At 37.9% G+C, this 19111-nt stretch overlaps 1 protein-coding gene and 1 pseudogene across 3 annotated transcripts in view; one reads left to right on the top strand and one right to left on the bottom strand.

The window, feature by feature from the left end:
* Positions 1–19111, bottom strand: part of RYK (receptor like tyrosine kinase) — a 105467-nt gene that overhangs the window by 15551 nt on the left and 70805 nt on the right. For 2 of the 3 annotated variants that reach the window (XM_063113875.1, XM_063113876.1), the window contains exon 14: positions 349–485. The exons of the other annotated variant lie outside the window; for it this stretch is intronic. In XM_063113875.1, coding sequence (XP_062969945.1) covers positions 349–485 — 137 coding nt within the window. The remainder of the gene's footprint in view (positions 1–348; positions 486–19111) is intronic. 3 annotated transcript variants of the gene reach the window in all.
* Positions 1773–3679, top strand: LOC134390831 (ribonucleoprotein PTB-binding 2-like; annotated as a pseudogene).

Raw genomic sequence — 19111 nt, 5'->3', positions numbered from 1 at the left:
TACCCACATTTAGACAGAAAACAAGTCAGGTCCTTACTCTATACAGAATAACTGACATAGTATTGTCAGTTTTCTCACTATATACATTAGCCTCTCAGGCTTTTTTGTAACGCTTAGATTATGTACTACAAATACAAGATGAAAGGAGTCCTAATGTCAAATGCATGAAAGAGTGAATGAATCTGCCTAACTTCGTGGTTCTCTACAAGAGTCTAATTCAAGTCCAAAGAGTCATTACTCTTACAAGGGAAAGCTCTGCATGAAAGTGGAAACCTGTTTTTGTTTTTTTTTTAACCCCAGTATAGTAAATGGAATCAAACTTATGTCTTCAAGCACAGAAAAACTCACAGTTCATCAGGACAGTTGATTGGCTGGGCTATTCGGTAGCCATCTTTCAGGTATGCAGCCATCTCAAAGGGGTCGATATCCACATAGGGCGTCTGGCCCAGAGTCATGAGCTCCCACAGTGTTACTCCAAATGCCCACTAGGAAAGGAGCAGCACAATGAGAGGACGTTTAAAACAGCCAGCTATAGGCCAAAAATAGCAGTTCAACTAATTCTTTTTTTTTTTTTTTTTTTGTCTTTTTTGTGACTGGCACTCAGCCAGTGAGTGCACCGGTCGCGAGCGTCGCTGCGCTCCCAGCGCCGCACTCTCCCGAGTGTGCCACGGGCTTGGCCCCTCAACTAATTCTTAAGAATGTTATTTACAAAAAAGTCTATCATACCCAATTAGTTTCTCTTGCTGGGACAGAAAAGAGCATTTTAATGACTGCATCCTTTAATGTGAATATTAGTACTGTATATTCTAAGTAATTAGATCCGTTGCAAGGAATGTTTCTTAGTGTTGACCACAAGCTGTACCACCTAAAACTATGAATTACTTCTAAGATTTTCCTACTATGAAAATTTGTAACTTTAAATACTATAGCTAGTCTGTATAACTGAGAAGTGGAAAATGAATGTAACTTTACCCTAACCGAGGGAAGAGCACCCAAGTGAAATATGCAAATTATGTAAAATATAAGTAGTCATGGAGTTTTTACTGTATTTTAAATTTTAAATTAACATATGAAAATATCCTGAATAAATATCTTCCAACCTTGTTTGGGGTAAACAATCAGATTTATTTAAAATAAGCATGTGATCTATTGGTAGGAGCAGAAATTATAAGCAGTACCAACAGTGCCCATTTGTGCTCTGATCAGGCTTCTTTTTTCAGCCCAGCCCTGGCTGCACTGTCTCCTGGAGAGCGTTTGGAGGGCAGGCAATCTGTCTACACAGAGCTGCTGCCACATGTGAACCTTGAAGTCGGAACAGCTGAAGCTGGATGAAGAGGATACCTGTGTACCATGGTATCATGTTTATGAGTCCCTGTAAGTTCTAGGCATCCTTTATCATATTTAATCTTTGCAACAAACCTAAGAATCAATGGTGGCTTGATTTTTACAAGGTGAGAAAACTGAGCCTCAGAGAAGTAGCTTGCCCCCAAATACACTTTTTAATGAATGAAGGAGAAAATATGGGGAAAAAGGGAAAAAAACAACAACTCCAAAACCCCACCAAAACCCCACAAGTCAAATACGTCTGTTTACAAAATTTATGCACAATGCATTTTAAATTTTACGTTATCATTTTTCAACAATAACAAAATTGAGAAATACTCTGTAAAATATAAAGATTTTTTTTTTTTAAAGTTTTATATGCTCCTCCCGAGCCTCTCTCTACTTCCCCTTGAGCCTCAGCCTCAGGAGCCCTCAGAGCGCCCGGGAAGATGACAGTGGTGGGAGACCATGGGGGCGAGGAGGCTGCAGGCCTGGGCGGTGAGGCGGGACCAGGGCCGGGGGACACGCGGGCCGGGCCCCTCAGCCAAGGAGCACGAAGGCGCCCCGGATACCGCACCGCCACGCTGCACCCTGAGGAGGTCGCCACACTGCGCAGATGTGGCGGGAGCTGAGCAACCACAGGAAAATCCTGGTGATGAAGCTGCCCCAGGACAGCAACTGCCTAAAAGTTCATCATTTGTTAAAATTAAAGTATTGTTACGTGGACAGAAATAAACAAACAGCTTTTGTTATCTTATCGAATGGGGAATAAGCTCAAAATGCAATTCAGATGTTTCATCAATATTCTTTTCAGGGAAAAAGACTTAATAGTTTAGCTCCAGCCAACAGACAGACGCTTTGCTGTGTATTACCATCTTGCCCCTTTCTTTTACATTAGAAGTGTTAGAAGAACTTGTTCGTGCTTATGGAAATATTAAGAGATGTTTTCTGGTCTACAGTGAAGTTACTGGCCATTCTAAAGGTTATGGATTTGTGGAATACAAGAAAAAGGACTTTGCTGCAAAGGCTAGATTGGAGCTTTTGAGTAAACAGTTGGGAGCATCAGCACCCTTTGCACAATGGATGGATGTTAAATCTACTGGCCTCAGAATTCATTTATTTTAAGTGCCTTTGTATAGATAAACTTCTTAATGACTTACAGGGATTCGGAAGAGCTATTGCAATTTTTTCCCAGTGTCCATAAACCTGTGTTTTGCTAGCTTGCATGGGATGAAAGCAGTTACATTGTTGTCTTTGCAGTGGTTGAATATAACACTGCAGAGTATGCTAAAGAAACGGATGGTATGACCATCAAGGGAGGCAAAGTCCAGGTTTCCTTCTGTTCCCTGGGAGCGCCAAGGCAAAGTACATTAGCAGCACTGATAGCAGCACACAGTGTGATGCACAGTAATCAAAAGGGCTTTCTTTCAGAGCCAAATCCAATATAAATCATGAAAAGTTTAAACAGTTCTGCTATGTTACAAGTTCTTCTACAACCTCAGCTATGTGGGCAAGGTGTTAAACCAGCAGTTCTTGGAACCCCTCACAGCTTGCCACATTTGATGAACCCATCCATCTCCCCTGCATTTTTACATTTGAATAAAGCACATCAGAATCTTTCTCATGTACCACTGGCACAGCAACAATTAATGAAGTTTGAGAACATTCATACTACTAATAAACCTGGCTTACTTGGAAAAACCCCAGCCATGGTACTTCAAACCACTAGGGATAGGGTCAGCGCTTCCACTGAAAATGGACTTGGAACATCCTGGAGAAGCACATAAAACATCTAATCTGATTCCAACTCAAACAACTGTAACAGCTAGAATAGGCATATTACCATTCTTTCCAAATCAACACATTGTTGGACAAGCCAGGCCAGGACATAATAATACTCAGTACTCAAGAGAAAAAGCCAGCCACGATGGGAATGGCAGAAGGAAATTTCTTTCTCAGGGTCACAGCCCTATCTTCAAAGCTTTCCGAACCTTACTGCTGGTGGCTTGCTGACAGGACACCCTAACCAGCAGCAAAGCCAGTCCAAAGGCAGAGAAACGAGTTCAGGGCCCCTGCAAGTAAAACTACTCTATACAAAAGACTGGAATTGCAAGCAATATTCTGGATGCAATCCTCTCAGGGAAAAGAATCACAACACACATTGGAAAAGTGCATTGTTTATTCTCCATCTTTTGGTGATTATGCACAGGTGTCATCCTTAAGAAATAAAAAATGAGGCTCGTCATCTCTCATCTCTGCCCCAGAAGGCAGTTCAGTGGAATTTGTTGACCAGCATTGTCAGGGCACAGGAGCATATAACATGGAAACCTACTTTAAAAAGAAGCATGTGTACTGAGTTAAGCTCTCTCCTTATAACCTCTTAAGGTTCTTTGCAGTGTCTCTCCTGTTCATTGCTGTTTTAACTTCATTCTAACTAGCCATATCCTTTAAATAGAGGTTTATAACTTCCCAGAAGGAACTGGGTTGTGCAGCAGGCAGAACTGTCAAATAAAAAATAAGTAGCAATAAGAAGATACACCAATTGAGGACATTTTCCACTAGAAGTAGATGCATCTTAATTGATGTGATATTAACTATAATCCATTGGAGAAACTAACAATGTTCCAATATTCCTTGTTTTAGGACTGGGAATAATTTTAACACCATATATAAAATTTAAAGCAATAAATGGGAAACAATCTTGTTTCCTGAGCCTTAGAAGAATGAGTTCCTTATAAGCCAATGTGCACTTCAATTTACTTTCCCAAGAAGTAATCTCATTTATAGATTTTTAGAACTTTTCTTAGAACTACAAGGGTGCAAATACCAAATGTGGTGATGGTAACGTTATAAAGACGCTCTACATGCAAACTCAATTACTACCCCCACACCAGTCACACAATATTAAACCCCACAATACAGTGATAGTGATGTCCAGCACTACTACAGATGCTTTAAGATTTTATTTACCATTCATACCATTTGTGAAAAACACAAGGTATTTTAAGAAAAGTAGCTTTGGTGATCTAATATAGGGACTGGCAAACTACATACTGGGGCCAAATTTGGCCCACCACCTGGTTTTGTGCTGCCTGCAAGCTAAGAACGCTGTTTATGTCTTTAACTGGTTGGAGGAAAAAAGAAAATTTATGACATGAAATTTATATGAAATTCAAATTTCAGTGTCCACACATAAAAATTTATTGGAACACAGCCATGCTCATCCATTTACATATTGTCTACGGCTACATTTGTGCTACAATGGCAGAACTGAGTAGCCTCAACAGAGACCATATGGCCTGCAAAACCTAAAGTACTGACTATCTGGCCCTTTATGTAGAAAATATGCTGACCCCTGATGTAAGAGCACTCATTCCCTATTTCTTTCACTTCACCTAAAGAAAGATCTTTAATGTTTGAAACAAACATGTTAAGTAGCAAGGAACACAGGTTTCTGTGCCTCACTTCATAGCACTACTGATGATCTAACTACTAGAACAGGGCCTATTTTGATCATCAAATGCCCATTTTCCACAATATAATAGAGCAGTTTATTGCATGTGACCTTTGACATTACCCTGAAGATCTTGGTATTAAACGTATGAGAAACCTTTTGCCATCTAGAAATTTCTAAATTCGTTCATTATTATGAGACTGTAATTGATGATATAGAATCTCGGGTCTCAACAATCCTAGTCTTTTTGTAATCAGATCATTAAAGAGCTTGTCATTTTGGGAAATGTTTTTATTATGATATAGATATCCCGTTTTAATATGAAGTCTAGAATTGGTACATAGGTTGTATGCTTTGTAAAGAATTTTACTTGGTATAATTTATTACATATACTAGCTTCTGTTGGAAAACAACAGCTAGAAAGTTAACAAAGATAACTGCCTAAGAAGTATACTACCCATGAATAATGGATCAAGATTAGGCATCACTCATTTATACAGCGGATGACTAATGGCGTCTCCATGCCTGCACATCTCCTTCCCATTTTCCTGTTGCATTTAGCCTCTGCAGTGCTTAGTCATGCCTATACTATGGTGCAAACAGAACAAAGGGAAGATGGCGAATTATACTTCAGAGCTGCAAAGTGAGGCTGAAAGAGTTAGAACAAAGGTGTTCTGGATTACAGCACATGTAGATTTGCCATCTATACTGGCCTTTGCCCCATTATCATTGGACATAACAGAGAAGTGCAAATCAAGTGGTGTTAATAAGGACCATTACCACCCCCCCAGCTACACAGTTATTTTTCTATGTAAGCAAGTTATCTGAAATGCTTTGAAAATGAAATCTTAATATTAAAAGGCATATGCATGTAAAAAATAAAATAATAAAAAGTTTTATGTTAGTGAACAACAGCTACCTTACCAGAATCCATGTGAACAAGAAAACAATGGAATGACATCTTTCAAAATATTTTAAAAACTGTCACCAGAAAATTCTAATAATCAGCCAAAATAAACTTCAAAAATGAAAAGAAAACAGAGTTTTTCAGACAAACAAAAGCTGAGAGAATATGTTGCCAGAAGACCTGCACTGCAAAACACATAAAAACAGTTCTTCACATGAAAAGAAAATACACCAGATAGAAACTTGGATCTACACAAAGAATTAAGAGTGCTGAAAACATACGGATAAAAACTAAAGATTTTTTTCTCATTTTAAAATTTCCTTAAATTTTAAAATTTAAAGCAAAAACAGCAAACAATGTATTGTGAGGTTTATAATATACAAAAAAGCAAAATGTATGTCCACGCTAGTATAAAGGATGGAAGGGGATGAGTAGAAATATTATATTGTAAGGTGCTTACATTAAACATGAAGTAAAATGTTTAAATAAGGTATAATTTTTTTTTGAAAAGAGGTGTGCACTGTAAACCCTAGAGTAGGTTTTTAACCTCAGCACTATTGATACTGTGAGCTGGATAATTCTTTGCTGTGAGACACTGTCCTGTGCATTGCAAGATGGTTAGCAGCATCCCTGGGCTCTACACACGAGATGCCAGTAGTAGTACATCCTCCAAGTTGTGACAAACAAAAATGCCTCTAGACATTGACAAATGTTCCTGGGGTAGGCTGGGGTGGGCAAAACTTCCCCCAATTGAGACCTCTGAGTTAGACTAAACAAAAAAAATAAAATTAACAGTATCAGGAATGAAAGAAGGAATATCATTTCAAATACTAAAAGTATTATGAACTCAATTTTATGCCAATAAATTCAATAACTTCAATGAAATAAACCAATTTCTTGAAATACAAATTAGCAAAACAGACATAAGAGCAAATGGAAAATCCATATAACCCTATATGTTTATTAAAGAAATTCAGGACTTCCAGTCAAGATGGCAGAATAGACAGTCCCCAGTGTCACTCTCTCCCACAAATCAACTAATTCACAACTATAAAAAAGCAACAACAGCCAAACTGAGGCCACTAGAGCTCAGGGGAAGAAGAGGAGAGACCTATGGAGTACATGAAGGTGGGAGAAGCCACAGAGGAAGAAAGAAAAAAGGGCCGTTCCGAATCCCAGTCACTTCCAGGCTGGAGCTGCTGAGCGCACAGAGCAGGAGCTTGCAAAAGCTGCAGCTGTGTTCTCCAGATGAAGCTGCTTGGAGGCCTTGGCGACCCCCAGGCCAGCAAGACCACTAATAGGGTTCCCGTGGACCCACATAAGAACCAGGAACCACAACAACTGAAAAAAAGGAGCCACTCAGAGGCCGGTGAGTCATCACAAGGGACTGGCACATGGCCTGTCCCATGGGAAGTGTTTGGAGCATGGGCGGTGGAGGATATGGGGCCACCAGGGGAACAATGGGGCACAGCAAGGACAGCTGATCTGCCCCCCAATCAGTGAAGGGCGACTCAGAGGAGACTGGTCAGGAATATAGAATTGCATGGGATACACTTTGATGAAAAGACTCAGGCCCAGACCAGTATTTCTATACAACCCAGGTGCACTGGATTTCACTAGACCTGGAAGTACCTATAAAGTCAACCATTAAAACCTAAGCTGTATTGGGCCGAGCCCATGGCGCACTTGGGAGAGTGCGGTGCTGGGAGCGCAGCGACGCTCCCGCCACGGGTTCGGATCCTATATGGGAATGGCCAGTGCACTCACTGGCTGAGTGCCGGTCACGAAAAAGACAAAAAAAAAAAAAAAAAAAAAAAAAAAAAACCTAAGCTGTATAAAAAGACTTCCCTAGGGAATCAGCAGTAAAGCAGCAATTTAGCTCAACCACAGAGCTCAAGTACTGGTCCCCACGGGAAGTTCCCCCATTTTAGAAGTAAGTAAAGGACAACAAACTAGTTCCAGCACAGAGTTTGAGTGGTGAGAACAGCAAATAATCCAACACAGAACTGAAAGAAAAAGTACCCACAACCAGAGACAAAGCTTGATATTAACTAGTAAAGGTCTCATTTCACCAAAGAACACCTATAAACACCTAGAAGAACTGGAGGTCTTCTGGGCTACCAAGCTAGAAAGGGGGGAAGGGTTGGGAGCCTCAGCCATGCTCTCAACACCTGCAACCAGTCCTGAGGGTGGGGGCCTCAGGTCTCGGCCACCCCCTGCACCACATGTGCAACCAGCCCAGCAACAACCACAAGCTGTGCCAGGAAGTGCCCCAGGCTCTCCTAAGCTGAGGCAGTAGAGGGCCAGGGCCATGGCCATGCCCTCCCGACACAGGCAACCAGCCCAGTGATGACCACCAAGCTGCAGCAAGAAGGACCCCAGGTTCCTGAGCTGGGGTGGTGGGAGGCAAGGGCTTTTGCCACAGCCCCCTGACATCTGCACCCAGCCTGACAATGACCAGGCCACTGCTGGAAGCCCCTGGGCCCCCCCCTGTGGGAATGTGGGGGGTGCCACAGGCCTCAATCCTGCCCCTCACCCTCCCTCCTTCCATCACATTTCCTTCCTCTTTCCCCTCTCCCCCTCCCTCCCAACTGCTCTGCAATATCACAGAATGTAAAAAAAATATATAAAAAATAAAAAAATAATTAAATAAATAAATAAAATCTATAATTAAAAACCTTTCCACAAAGAAAACTCCACATCCAGTTTCACTGGTGAATTCTATCAAACTTAAAAGAAAAATTAATACAAGTTAATTATATTAATTAATCTATATTAGTTAACCTATATTAGTTTCCTAGGGCTACCATAACATATCTCAAATTAGTGGCAGAAATATATTTTCTCATAGTTCTGGTGGCTAGAAGTCCAAAACCAAGGTGTTGGCAGGGCCATGCTCCCTCTGAAACCTGCAGGGAGGTATCTTTCCTCGCCTATTCCCAGCTTCTGGTGGTTGCCAGCAATCCCTGGTGTTCCTTGGTTTGCAGCTGCAGCATCTCAATCTCTGCCTCTGTCTTCACATGACGTTCTCTCCTCATGTGTCTGTCTCTTCTCTTCTTAAAAGGACACCAGTCATATTGGATTAGAGCCCACCCTAATTGAGTATAACTTCATCTTAACATTATACCTGCCATCTGCAATGACCCTATTACCAAATAAGGTCACATTCTGGGATACTGAGGGTTAGGACTTCAACCTATCTTTTGGGGGGATGCAATTCAGCCCACTACACAATCCTATACAAACTTTTTTCAGAAGACAGAGAAAGAACGAACACTTCCCAATAATTCTGAGAGTAGCATTAGCCTAAATACCAATACCAGACTGTTCAGCTTTTTGGAATCTAGTATCTTTTTCATTAACAGTGACCATTAAGGGCCGGCCCCATGGCTCACTCGGGAGAGTGCGGCACTGGTGGCGCCGAGGCCGCCGGTTCAAATCCTATATGGGGATGGCCGGTGCGCTCACTGGTTGAGCGTGGTGTGGATGACACTGAGCCAAGTGTTGCGATCCCCTTACCAGTCAAAAACAAAACAAAACAAACAACAACAACAAATAAACCCCAGTGACCATTAAGGTGCAGCAAAACCCAGCCTTGAGGTCTGTGCTTTCAGAGGAGGAGAGAGGCAGGGGACAGGTGGAGATGGATGTATAGGATTAAAATGTCCATACAGACTCGGAGCTTACTGGAATGTCCCTTAAATCTACTGGGATGTTCTATTCTGCTTAAAAATGGAAGATTTCAAATTAACAAAAGTTAAAGAATGGTGCCTGCTCACATCGAGGTATTTGCCTATCTTAAAACTTTCTCTATATGAAATCTTAATATAGAGATTAGTAAACGCAATGCTTAATGTTTTAAATAGTGTCCAATTTCCATAGAGAAGGCATTTCACTACACAGATGGAACAAGGCCCAAAGAAGTGAAACTGGTTAAAAGGACGTTCCCATTCCTTATTCCTGAGATGCAATGGGCCTGTTCTTATCCATGGACTGTGGCAAAGGTTTGGGGAAGGAATGATCATTTAAACTAGATTTTGGGGAAGAAACAATGGGAATTGGTAACAAGAAGATACTACCATTTTACACAAGGAATAATTCTATCCATGGACAAGGGAGTACATTGTAACAACTTCTTACTGCAAGGAACATTGACAATAATGGTGGTATCTGAGATCTGGAGTTGTACACAGGTATTCTAACAGTACAATGTGTATAAGATGACTTTGAAAAATTAATTCTTTCACACTGTTTTGTCCACATGATTGCTAAGACTTCACTTAAGGTTCTCATATGTTACATATTACAACACTAATAAACTCCACAAAAATACAACAATCAAGCCAAAGGGTACTGTGCAGTTTCATTTCCTTAAAAGCCAACAAAAGTGATTAATTACATGTTGGCTACCCAACCATTAAAAAAAAAAAAATTCAAGACCAAATGGCACAAGATTGATTTGTGGAAAACTTGCTCTCTAAAGTCTTCTGATAACTGAACCATTTGAAATTCACAGACTTATTCTATAATTTCCTTCTGTTTGACGTCATTGGAAAGGCAGCAATAAGGTCAAGCGTTTTTTCCCCTGAGTTTTATAAAAGACTGCATCTCTGTCCATTTAAGGAACATTCAGAGAATAACAATGTTCTTTTTTTCCTCTCCCCACAACCCGTACTATTTTATAGCCTTTTAAAGATATAGGATGTATAAAATAAAAAAAGAAATAAAGATATAGGATGTACAACATTTTTTTTTTTTTTTTACTAACAACATATACTGATTTGGCTTGACAAAAAGTATATAAGTAAAATTTTTATTCTTTTTAATGTAGTATTAACTAAAGTTGGGGCTACATAAGAGACTTCCATTCGATTACTTCAGGAACTTATAATGCAAGATTGACTTCAGTATACTATATACTGATGATGAATTCTGCTCAATTCTAAATAATCTCATCTGACCACAATAAAAGTATAACCAGGTGTTCAAAGTATAACCCAGTCCTTTCTTTTAATATCAGAAACTTAAAAACCCTTTCTCACATATGAACATGAGTTCAGATGAACAAAAAGCAATTAACTGGGTCAAGTACTTTCAGGCCTGACAAATAAGAAGAATCATCTGGGGTGCTTATTAAAAATACAGATTCCCCAGTCCTGTCCTAATAATTCTGAGCCTGGAACTCACCATTCTAAACAAGAGTCTTCCTGGGTCTTAAGCTCCAGCAAATTTAGGAACTAGTCTCATATACATTAGCAGTAGTAGTCAGATAGCAAAGACAGTTTTTATTTATTTATTTTTATTGTAGTGTGGCTGATATATAATAAAATGCATATAAAGTGTTCCATTTGATAAGTTCTGACATATGTATAAACCCCTGAAAGGACTGCCACAATCAAGATAAAAAACATATCCAGCATTTCCAAAAGATCTCTCTTGCTTTGGTCCTTTCCTTCCGTTCCTCCCACCACCACAACTACTATCTCCAAGTAACCATTACTCTGTCACTATGGATTAGTTTGCATTTTCTGGAATTTTATGTAAATGGAATTATTCAAACTGTATACTTATTTTCCTAGTTTCTTTCACTCAGAATAACTACTCTGAGACCGATTGTGAGGCAGCATGTTATGAGCAGTTCACCCCCTTTTATTGCCGAATAGTGGTTCATTATATCAACATAGCAGTTTACCCATTTACCTGTTGATGGACATTTGGATTATTTTCAGATTTAGCTATAAAAATAAAGCTGCTATGAACATCTATATACAAGTACTGGAAATAACATTTCATTTATCTAGGAATGAAATGACTGGATATGATACATATACGTTTACCTTTTTAAGACACTGCCACACTGTTTTCCAAACCAACTGTACCATTTTACTTTTTCACCAGCAGTGTAAGAGAAATTCAGTTCCTCCATATCCTTGCTAACACTTGGTATAGGAGGTCTTTTCAATTTTAGTCATACTAATGGATGTGTAATGGTATCTCATTGTGATTTTTTTTGCATTTCCCTAATGACTAATGATGTTGATAATATTTTCATGTGCTTATTTGCTATTTGTATTATCTTCACTGGTGAAGTGTCTATTTAGATATTTTGCTTGTTTTTCAATTATTAAGTTTGGAGAGTTCTACATATATTCCAGATTTGCAAATATTTTCTCTGAGTGATGTGTCTTTTTCTCTTAATACTGTATTTCAAAGGGCACAAATTTTAAGTTTTCATAAAGTCTAATTTGTTCTCTTATGGATCTTGCTTTGGTGTCTTACCTAAGAGATCTTTGCTTAACCCAAAATCCCAAAGATTTTCTTCTAGAATTTTTATGGCTTTAGATTTTATATTTAGGTCTATGATCTATTCTGAGTTAACTTTTGTTCACGGAGTAAGGTATGGATTGAAATGAACTTTTTTGTAGATGGTTATCAAATTGCTCGTCCAGGACCATTTATTTAAGATAACCCTTTCTCTACTGAATTGTCTTTGCACCTTTGTTGAAAATCAGTTGCTCACACATATGTGGGTCTATTCTTAGGCACTCTATTCTGTTTTGCAGATCTATCTGTCCATTTTACTGCCAACACCACACTATCTTGATTACTATAAATCAGATAGTATCAGATCTTCAACTTTGTTCTTTTTTGAAGCTGTTTTGGCTATTCTAGGTCCTTTGCATTTCCATTTGACTTTTAAAATTTGTCAATTTCTACCAAAAAAATTTTAAATCTGCAAAAATTTTCACTGGGACTGTATTTAATCTATAGATCAACTTGGAGTGAATTAACATTTTAACAATGAGTTTTCTGACCAACAAAAAAGGTATACCTCTACATTTATGTAGGTCTTCTTTAATTCCTCCAGAAATGTTTTACAGTTTTCATTGTAGAGGTCTTTTACACAGTCAGATTTATTCCTAAGAATTTCATATTTTTGATGCTATTACAAACTGTTTTTAAAACTTTAATTTCTTATTTTTCATTGCTAACGTATGCTGATTTCTGTACATTGATATTGTATCCTATAATCTTTCTAAGCTCACTTATTAGTTCTAGTAGTTTTGTATATCATATTGCATTTTCTACATAGATAATTCATATTGTCTGCAAACAGTTTTACTTTTTCCTATCCAATCTTTTCTTGCCTTAGTACACTGGCTAAGACCTCAAGTACAATGTTGAATAGAAGTGCTAAGAGTGGACGTCCTTGTTTTGTTCCTTATTAGACAAAAATAATTCAGTCTTTCATCCTGAAGTATAATGGTAGCTACAGATTTTTCTGCAGATGCCCCTTATCAGGCCCAAGTGGATGGCGTGGGGGACATGGCTGCTCCACCTAGGTTTCAAAGAGTGGGGCTGCCTCTCTGGTTCAGGTGGTCCGGGATGCCCCTGCTCAATGCCTCAGGGGTGGGGCCCTGGTAGAGAGCTGCTGAGTTGTCCCTCCCTCCAGCTGTTGGAGTGATGCTGTCAACCCAGTGGGCCTGGAAAGCAGAGTATCAAGCTAAAGAGAATGTTGTTGGCTCTGTTAGGTTTTGAACTTACTTGGGACTTATTACCCCTTTTTTCTTTCCTATTTCTCCCTTTTGGGATGGATACATCTGTCCAATACCTGTCCTACCATTACATTTTGGAAGCATATAACTTGTTCTGGTTTCACAGGTTCAGTGCTTGAGAGGAATTTGCCTCAGGATAAATTGTACCTTGAGGCTCACTCATATATGATTTAGATGATATTTAGGTGAGACTTTGGACTTTAGACTACAGAGCTGATGCTGAAATGAGTTAAGACTTTTAGGGCTGTTGGGATGGAATGATTGTATTCTGCATGTGAGAAGGAGGTGAATTTTGGAAGGCCAGTGGCAGAATGTAATGGACTAAATGTTATGTCCCACCTGAAATTCATATGTTGAAATCCTAACCCCCAATGTGATGGTATCAGGAGTTGGGACCTTTGGGAAGTGATTCGGTCATGAGGGTAGAACCCTCATGAATTCAATAGTGCCCTTATAAAGGAGAACCCCAGAGAGTTCCCTCACCCCTTATGCCTTGTGAAGACAGAGAGAAGATGGACATTTATGAAATAAGAAGGGGACCCTCATCAGAAACTGAATCTGCTGGAGCCTTGATCTTGGACTATCCAAACTCCAGAACTGTGAGAAATAAGTGTTTATTGTTTAAGCTACCCAGTCTATGGTAGTTTGCTGTAGCAGCCTGAATGCACAAGACACCTCTACAACTTCAAAAATCAGCAATCTTTGCTGGTCCAAAGGTAGTGAGTTATCTCAACTGATGGTTCAGTCAGTTACAGACCGAATTCCTTGTTCTACTTTCTGCCCCTTCTACTACTGCACTTAACTAGTCTTAAAAAAAGAAAAAGCAGCTATCTTTAAGCACAGAGTGTCATGCACAACTGAAAAGAGACCACTTCTGCTATGAATTTGTCCCAGTTTCTGTAATTGGGAAAGACAGAGGAGCCAATACGGGATGCCTACCAGGTCATCACACATCTGTTATTTATGGCACTGTTCTCCACTGTAGAGATGCTTAAGACATTGCTCCATCAGAACACTGGGGCTATTGGAAGGTAAAATTAAACAGAATGATAAGAACAGGCTCTAATGGAGTGGGAAGGAAAGAGATGTTCACAAGATTTCATGAGTAAAATATCCTAAGGGAGAGCCAACTATAGAAAATACACCCAGGGCAACTACTCAATCACACAGCAACTGTTCACCTGTGCAAATAAACTTCCTAAAGTAAATACGTTTACTCATTCCAAGGAAATATTAGGCCAATTAAAATACTATTAAATAAAATTGAACAATATCTTCTTAATGTAAATAATATTAAATCTCAAATTTTTATTTCCTAAACTAAGGTCTGAAATGATCCTTTCACTTCTAAATTTTTTCTAATGTCTGTAATATTAATTCCTCTTAATGCAAACTTCATACTTAAATAATAGGTCTAAGATTGTTGATATGCAAAATCTACAACCATAAAGAAAACAAATAATTATTGGGACTCTAACCATTACTCTAAAATTAACAATGAATAAATAATATAAAACAAAGTTTTCTGTACTTTTAAAAACAATAAGCATCCTCTGATAACTCTAGCTTTCTCTTTGATACCACAGTAGTTCAAAAGACCACTCTTCATGGGTATATTATAAACATGAGGCTCTCGTGCTCAAGTCCTCTCAGGACATGGCAATGACCTTCTACAGCACTGGGCAAATAGGAGTGACAAGAAGCACTGAGCTATAGATGCAGTCTCTGGATAACTTCCGTCCTTCTTCTAGTAGTCGTTAATATTCACAAAATAAATACTGTAAAGGTACAAGGAACACATTTTGATTTGCCCTATACCCTAAAAACTGTTCAAATACTGTAAAAAGGATCTCCTCATTGCCATAAACCATGCTGATAAGATTAGCATGGAAGTCATTTCCTTGACTTGTTTTTCCCCAAGAAAATGCTTTTTAAACACAATGTAATACCATAAAGACCAAAAAAATCAACAAACTCTTAACTGTGCATTTCTGATTGCCTTTAGTCTTAATAGAAGGTCTTTTAACAGCAGGATTACGTTAGCTGTTACAATTAGCTAAATAATTGAAAGAAGACATAAATCAAGAAATCTGTTTTCAAGTAAAGGAAAAGAAAGTCATATAAAAAAATCTATGGTAATATGCACGTCTGATGAAAACAGAATAAAAACAATATCTAGAAATTCTTAAGAATGCCTATGATGACGTGTCTTGGAATAATATTAGAAAGACATTTATAACTAGTCAGATCTAGTTGTGCATATTTCCTAAGCTCCACAGTTAAAAGGTGATGTTAACATTATAAGAATCTTGACATATTGAAATACTGAGTCTTTCCAGTAAAAATTGTGAAATACAACCCAGAGATTGAATGTATCATTTTTAAGATGGAAAACATTAATGTATTTCTAAACAAATCATGTAGAATGTTTAAGTATAAAGAAACACAAAAATGTTAAAGGTCTTTTAAAGAACAGAGAAAATGTTCTCTCTAAGGCCGCAGTATTTTACATGTATATAGACTGATGAGAGTGGGGTTTTATTATTTATTTTGCATATGATTCTGCAGAAGTTTTTCAGCCCCCAAATAGAACACTAAATATAGTTTTAAACCCCCAACTCATCACATAAAAGAAAACTGGGTACACAGCATGACTGTGTATACACATTTTCAATCCAAATGTTAAAATGCAATCTTTAACATTTGTGCTTTAAAAATACTTTAAGAACTCAAAAAATATTCAACCCCCAAAAACTGGAAGGCGGGATTTTTATACTAACAGGCACATCATAGTTCTAGGAAACAGAAGGGTGCTCCTAGTCCTTTGGATCCCAATTATCCATGGCAAAAAATATTTATACACGCACACACACATATACATATGTATGTATATGAATACATAAGAATCTAAAAAAGAATCTGAACATTTTAGGAGTTAACCATATTAACTGTAAATCAAAGGATATTCAACAGCACTACTGGCCACTTTGCATACTCCTCTGAAATATGAGCTATCAATACTCCTTTTTCTAAGAGAATAATCAAAAAATTTCCAATCTCTTGAAGTTACTTTTTTAATTTTTTTATTTATGGCAGCTGGCTGGTACAGAGTTTGAAGTTACATCTGAAGTTACATGAAATACTTGTAAATTGTCATCTAAGAAATATCTTATAGAAAGAAAGATACAACAATCACAATAATTCCTTGAACTCTCAAAAGGAGGGAACAGAACTGAGGCCACCAGAGGTGGGAAAGGGGGAGAGGAAGGAGGGGTTAGGAAGAAACTGGTCCCACAAAAAGTGTTTATACTGTATAATGATAAAATAAAAATAAATACATTTGAAGTAAACTTAAAAAATAAATATAATATTTGTACATTAAAAAAAGGGAAATATCTTGTATTTCCCACCCATCAAATTAGTTTTGGGTTCACCACAACTGCCATCTCATTTCGGCTAAGGCAACTATACTATATTTCAATGAGTAACAAAATCATAAAATTTGTAAGTTAATCACTAGAAATAAATATTAACATCCCAAAGAGATGATTGAATTCATTTTTAAAATCAGCCACAGAATGAGAGTTTCACAGTAAACACAGACAAAAGTTTCTTTTATTTTTCTGCACTCAAACATGTTTAGACCCAGGCTTTTCTACTAAAGGGGTGGATTTGTAAACAACACAGTTCTAGTTGAACTGATATGTTTTTATACTATGTTCTAAAACCATAGTTAAGCCCATTTTTTCCCCAATGAAACAGCTTTGTTTAATGTAGAAACTGGTAAACAATACCAGCTACAATTCAGAATTTCTGAATAAAGATTTGGCCACTCTAAAACCAAGCACCTTATCAGAGAGTACTATTGTTCCTTACTGGCATTCAATATAGCAGCTGTATACTGGCCTAAAATCAAACACTGTTTTCCATTTATTTAGAGAAAAATAAAAAAACAAAAACGTAATCCCTCCCTCCCCAAAAAAGCCCAGATTCTCTTTAGATAACCACTGAAACTGTATAAGTTGCTTTGCATATTTATTGCTTTACTTGGAATTTTAACTTCTAGACATTAGTGAGAGAAGTTTTATTTTATCATCAAAGCTCTAGAAAAACAGATTAGGTTTAGTTCCCCACTGCTATACAAGCTGAACCCTGAGGGTTCACTAACTAAGACTCTGGATACATTTCCCTCATATGGCTGCCCACCCCCTGACACACCCCTTGCCTCTCTGGCTGGGAGAGGCTGTGGGCAACATGAAGCAGGTTTCCACCCACTGTTAACCTCTGTAGGTGCTCTGTGAAGCCGATAACATCCCTTTCTCATAATTGCTCATATTTACTCTGCCCATCTCACCAAGTGTCAGATAAGTTTTTTTTTCAGAGAGTTGATTTTAAATTAAGTTAAAGTGTTTTGAAGATTCACACAATCTTAACTTACAGAAAAAAAGTTTAAAAAAAACAAGTAAACTGTTCACTCACATCAAGTGAACACATTTTATCTGGGCACTTGGAAGTAAAAGCAGCTATATATCAAATAACACCTAGTTTCTGAAAAAGAAAAAAAAATAGTAGATTTTCATTAATCAGAGGTTTTCCCCCCCCTTATCAAATTATTCTCATTTCAAGGATTTAAGTTGGAATATCAGTTTCTCAAGGAAAAACTCTTAATTTTAATTACTGAGTGTGAATGGCAGCCCCAAAGATGTATCCATGTCCTAATCCCTAAAACCTATAAATATCACCTTATATGAAAGAAGAGGTGATTAAGTTAAAGACCTTGAGAGGAGAGCTTATTCTAGATTATATAGGCAGGTCCTAAATGCAATCATATGTATACTTATAAGAGAGAGGCAGAGGAAGTTTAGAAAGACAGACACACTTGAAGGAGAAAGCAATGTCAGCACGTAACAGAGATGTAACCACAAGCCAAGGAATGCCAGCAGCTACCAGAAGCTGGAAGAGGCAAGGATAGTTCCTCCCTTAGAGCCTCTGGAGGGAGCAGGGCCTTGCATACATTTGATTTCTGACGTGTGGCCTCCAGAACTGAACTGTGAGAAAATAAATCTCTGTTGTTTTAAGTCACCAAGGTTGTAGTAATTTGTTACAGCAACAAAAGAAAACTAAAATACTGATGAAGAGTGTATACTAATATAATTAATTAATATAATTTATTAGTGTAATTAGTGTACAGTAATTGCTATTTAAAGAGTAATACTTAAAGCATACACACTTCAAAGTAAAAGGGTAACCCTAAATTACAAATAAAATATACCGAGACACAAGGTACAATGATATTAATAAGCCTGATTCTTACAATTGAAACTTTGAAGCAAATAACTCTATAAGATTTTACATGGAACACAAACACATTATCACTGAGTTATCATACAAGGCAACCTTATAAGCAGAAGTTTTACCTCATCTCTAAATAAAGTGTAGCAGGCAAGAGACAGAAAAATACATTAAGTTTAGTCTTTCAAATCAGACTAAAAAGTCAAGTGACAGAAGTCAAAAACTGCTGCAAAATACCCATAGGTAGATGTGGCTTCTGAAACTACACATCACTAAGTATAAAGGACCCAACGACATGATCCAGTTGACTGGAGAGAATCACCCAGAAACTGACAAAAGGAAGAGAATGGTGTGTGGGGAATCATAACTTATATAGGCCACAACACTTGCAAAAGGTCATTTGAAGAAAAAAGAAAACAATACATCTTTACAATCTGGCAACCACTTGGTCATTCTGAGACATAAATAAGAAAAGAAAAATAAATACAGTATTGCAACCTCTCTAAGCTTCAATATTCTTACCCTTTAAAACTGGAATACCAGTGCTACCTCACAGTGTTAGCAGAGTCCCCCTCCCAG

Source organism: Cynocephalus volans, chromosome 11, assembly GCF_027409185.1.
Source record: "Cynocephalus volans isolate mCynVol1 chromosome 11, mCynVol1.pri, whole genome shotgun sequence".
Lineage (NCBI taxonomy): Eukaryota > Metazoa > Chordata > Mammalia > Dermoptera > Cynocephalidae > Cynocephalus > Cynocephalus volans.
This window is presented reverse-complemented; position numbering and strand designations above follow the sequence as displayed.